Source organism: Etheostoma spectabile, chromosome 17 (genome assembly GCF_008692095.1).
Source record: "Etheostoma spectabile isolate EspeVRDwgs_2016 chromosome 17, UIUC_Espe_1.0, whole genome shotgun sequence".
NCBI classification, from domain to species: Eukaryota; Metazoa; Chordata; class Actinopteri; order Perciformes; family Percidae; genus Etheostoma; species Etheostoma spectabile.
The window spans coordinates 9,573,806-9,578,202 of NC_045749.1; the positions used below are offsets into that span (position 1 = coordinate 9,573,806).

A 4,397-nucleotide genomic window follows, 5' to 3' on the forward strand; every position below is an offset into this window, starting at 1 on the left:
GACTTCAGTAAATACCTGCTTTGTAACAGTGTGCAAGTTCAGTATCATTGCTACATCATCAGTGTTTTTTACTCAACCAAAGCAAGTAGCTACAAGTCTTCTTTGCTGTATGGTTGCTACCATACTAGCACTGTATAGCCATTCTACTCTAGCAAGTTTAGTGCACAGTTGTTTGTGTGGGTTGGTAAACAGATGTTTGGTGTTCTGTAATTGTTTTCAGTGAAAAAAAAGTCATTTTACAAGATGGAACTTTGCAAGCAGTTGCAAGATAAACTAATATTACAAAACAACATGTCAAGTGTAAGCTAACTAGGCATGAATCAAATTTCTTAGAAGATCAGCTTTGAGTTTTTGAATCAAAGCTTTGCTGTGAAACAATGAGTGACAAAGTGAGCGGCAAGGCAAACTCTTAAAGGATTCAAAGAGAAATGTCCAAATAGGCTTTGCTTTTTGTTGGAAATTTAAAACAGACAAACCCCTGACCCTATTAAGTTATCATAGAAAATACTTGGAAATAATCAAAACATTATATATGTTGTACCTGCTTCAAGAAGAGGGGCCCAAAATTCATCTCACAGTACTTTGATAAAAAGATGCAAGTATTCTAAAAAATAGATTCTGAACATTGTGTGTCAGTGTAGCCAACAGAAAATGACAGGATGACTGAGGCAAATTTGGCTGGCTAGTTGGTAGGTTGGTTGCACAGTGAGCTACTGCAAATGGAGAGACACAAAGAAAAACAGACAGAGATTAAGGGAAAGAGTTACAAAGAGAAGAAGGAGACGGGTTATTAACAAAGGCAGGCAAATGTTCAGTCAGACAGACAAACTGGGCAGGATGCTAACAGATAAGGAGGAAGAGGAGAGAATAGACAGGGTTATAAGAACTGCGCTGACACACTTCCAAATACTATACAGTGTTTCAGTCTTTACGCATGTTCCTCTCAATAGTCAAATGTTTGTGCTTTGCCGGAGGTGGGGCTGATGTCCATTCAAAGATTATAGCTTCACTCATAAAGGGCCCTCCACATGGCGCCTCCTCTTGTTGCCAAGCAATATGCTCTGAGGGGGAAAAGACCAAAAGTGCATTGCATTGGAGAAGGCAATAAAAAGATGTACACATAAAGTGAGATTTACCCAGAAAAAAATTGCATTTATCTTTTCACAGCTTACAAACATATATGTATCCCAAAGCTCACCTAGTTTTTGCAGGTGTGTGTCCCATCCTCTTCAGTGAACATTCCAGAAAAAGGTTTGACAGAATTTAAAATGTTGAAGTCTCTGCTGTCCCCCAGCTGACTCAATGTGCAGTCTGAATTCAGAACCCCAAATGAGCTGACTTCTGTCGTTATCCATCCTTATATGTTGATTACGCCCTCTGAATATTCCCTTATTCATTTTGAGAATAACAGAGGTATTAATGTGCCCAACAAAAAGGCTGTTTCCAAAGCCTTCATGTTTTATTCAAAGGAACCATAGCTTCCAACGAGCATGCTTTTTGGACTCTGTCTTGGACTTGCGTTTGGGAGTGGATGTGAACACTTCATTGGAGTAAGGCAGAGCGGGGCACTGTTGGCTGTCCAGGGGGTAAAGTCGCTTAATCAGGGGCTGTAGCTTGTCCTCCTGCAGCTTGAAATCCAGCTCGACACTGTAACACAAGCAGAAGAGGGCGACATGTAGAACATTTACATTACTCAGTTCAGTATTGTACTTTACTACTACAGTACAGTACTTTGACTGACAGTGAAATCAGGTATATTGAATTATAGCGGTTGCACTTTTTGGTGGCTATAACATTTATGACTCAGTTTTGACTTATTATATTAGTAATCCACTGATGTCCAGATGGAGGCTGGGAGGGAGGCAAACAGTTCAAATGCACTGACAGACATCCTGGCAGCGTATATCTCTTGTGACACATATCCACATTTCAGAGACTCCTCCGAGTAATAGAGTTCCTTTGCATCATCTCTGGATTTTTCATGCATGCAGTCAAAGGGCTTTTCCTGCATAGATTATGGTTGTAGCCGGAATGTGGGTTGCATTTGACATCAGACTTCCACACATCCGCCAGTAAAATCCCAGGCTGGTCATCTTTTGATTTTGCTCGTAGTTGAACTCTCTCTCCGATTAAATCTCTCAGGCCTGGGAGACATGCAGAGCTTAATCCCATCCAAATGAAACCATTGACAGGCCAAGCCGACCTTGATTAACTGCCTGTATTCAAGCAGGGATAAATGCATTATTATACACCATCTCCTTTGACTATATTGCTATTGATTTGTAGTGTTCTGTTAATGTATTTATTCCTGGGGTATGCAATACATTTTGAAAGCATTTGAATGGAAATAAAAGAGAATGAATCATCTGCTATGTGCCTGCCAAAGTGACATTTCTCAACCTGATAATGAAATATTCTGTTGCTTTTTTTGTTGTTGATTTGTCCTCATTTTATTTATATTTTTCATCGCCAACATTACTTAACACACTGAATTTTAAAAGCACAGTGAGTACTAGGATCTACAAAGCTTAGTCATGTCATTAAAGGTCTGGAGGATTAAAGGTGGAAGGGAAAAGTACAGCTGCCAAACTAGATGACATCTGACATGTCAAGGTCAGACATATTGTCCACTCCTTGTCTGCAGGCACAGAAGTAGACATTAAGGTACAAAGCTTGGCCTAATAGGGCAACAGCTTTGATATGGTTGGATGTGCTATACTCAAAGTAACATAGTGAATCCTAGGAACTGTCCTTACCCTTAAGATAAGTGTAAGTGTAAGATAAGCCTTCAGGGTAAAAAATGAATGCAGGGCTGGATAGTAGTTTGGCAGGCTTGGACTTCCAATTAATCAATACGCTAGATTAAATTAAAAGCAAGTCAAAAATGTACAGGAGTCTTGGTGTGTGGCTTCTTGCTTTGCTCGTTCTCCATTCTTGTGTGTGCTATTTCTTGATTTCTTGATAGAACAGGTGGACATTGAAGCTTTGACAATGAGAAACTCAGCTTTTAGAGTACACTGAAGCTCTTATCTTAACAGAACTGCTGTTTCTGCAGTATGTGATGCACTTGTTTTACGTCTTTTATTCATGTAATTCATTGTTTCATTTCCTACAGCTATAATCTCTATTTGTATCTTTTGTTTTATGTTAAAAAAAACTTTCTTTTACAACTGCTGTTTAAACAATGTTGACTTGACAGAAAGCAGAGTAGAATCACAGCAGCACAGTGCAACAAAGAATAGCCTCAGCAATTATTAAGCAATTAATCACTGCACAGATCACTACAATTACTGTGGACAAAATGCCTCGGTGGGAAGCCAGAGGCAGCACTGTGTGATGTGGGTGGCACTAGGGAGCAGGTGCTTCAGCAAACAAAAGCCCTATATCTAAGATCATCTGTACACAAACAGATTGAAGCGGCTGGATACAGGGAGGCTTTTCTAGGGCATTCAGCAAAGCAGATTAATCATCACTTTAGCTATGCAATGTGAGTAGCTGTTGTGATCAGTGGCGAGCCGTTTGTTTGTCTGTGGTCGTGCGCTGAGCACCATTCAATGATTGTTGCTCCTGGGAGGGATTCTGCTGCTGTGAGATGTCTTTTTAGCACGGCAAACTCTATTCATTCAGCAGCATATACCTGCTTGCTGCTTTTCTCTGTTCTTTCTGCTGCTGGCATCTTTCAGCGTAAAGTCATTTCTCGTCCTGTGATTTCCACTTTGGCCATTCACGGTTCAAACTCTCCACTTGACAAGATGAGTGGTTCAGGCCCAGCATAGTATAACATTTCAGCACTACATGACGGGCACAGTAGATTGAATCACTCGAGACTGACAGTTATTTCCTCCACTGACAGGCAACAGTTGAAGCAGAAACTTCCCACAGGTTTTGCAAATTAGTTGCTGAAATTCTTCTCCTGTCATCTATATCAGATATTAAAGCCATTGTCGATGTCTATTACATAGCTTTCTGCTTCACAGACGCCCAGAGAAAAATGCAATCTCATTAATGAGAACAAAACAGAATAGGCAATCTTGACAATTGTTCACCGAAACAACCACGGCTCCGCCATCTCAGTATGGGGTACAAGTGCTAATTAGCTCCTTGCGTCTCATCATATTGCTTTGCAGTTGCCTTTCCCTGAACTTAACTGTTTTTCAAAGTCATTGTTAGTTCTAAATTGGAAACAACTACATGGTATACTTTGATTCAAATGTTGGTTCTTATTCAACGCAGCATGATAGGAATGCTTTGATCTGAGTGTGTTTGTTAAACTGGACTTCAGCTGTACTCTAGGTTGACTCAGTGCAAAGCCACGTATAAATCTATAATAAAGGGAATATAAAACAGCAGAAGGTGCACACTGTCTCATATTATTCATATTTGAGTTTAATGTTTGT

At 40.0% G+C, this 4,397-nt stretch overlaps 1 protein-coding gene across 1 annotated transcript in view; it reads right to left on the reverse strand.

Moving 5' to 3' along the window:
• Positions 1–6: 6 nt before the first annotated feature.
• Positions 7–4,397, reverse strand: part of insyn2ab (inhibitory synaptic factor 2Ab) — a 21,415-nt gene continuing 17,024 nt past the window's right edge. The window contains exons 5-6 of the mRNA XM_032541423.1: positions 1,199–1,647; positions 7–1,061 (exon numbers count right to left, since the gene is read on the reverse strand). Coding sequence (XP_032397314.1) covers positions 1,464–1,647 — 184 coding nt within the window. The 3' untranslated portion in view covers positions 7–1,061; positions 1,199–1,463. The remainder of the gene's footprint in view (positions 1,062–1,198; positions 1,648–4,397) is intronic.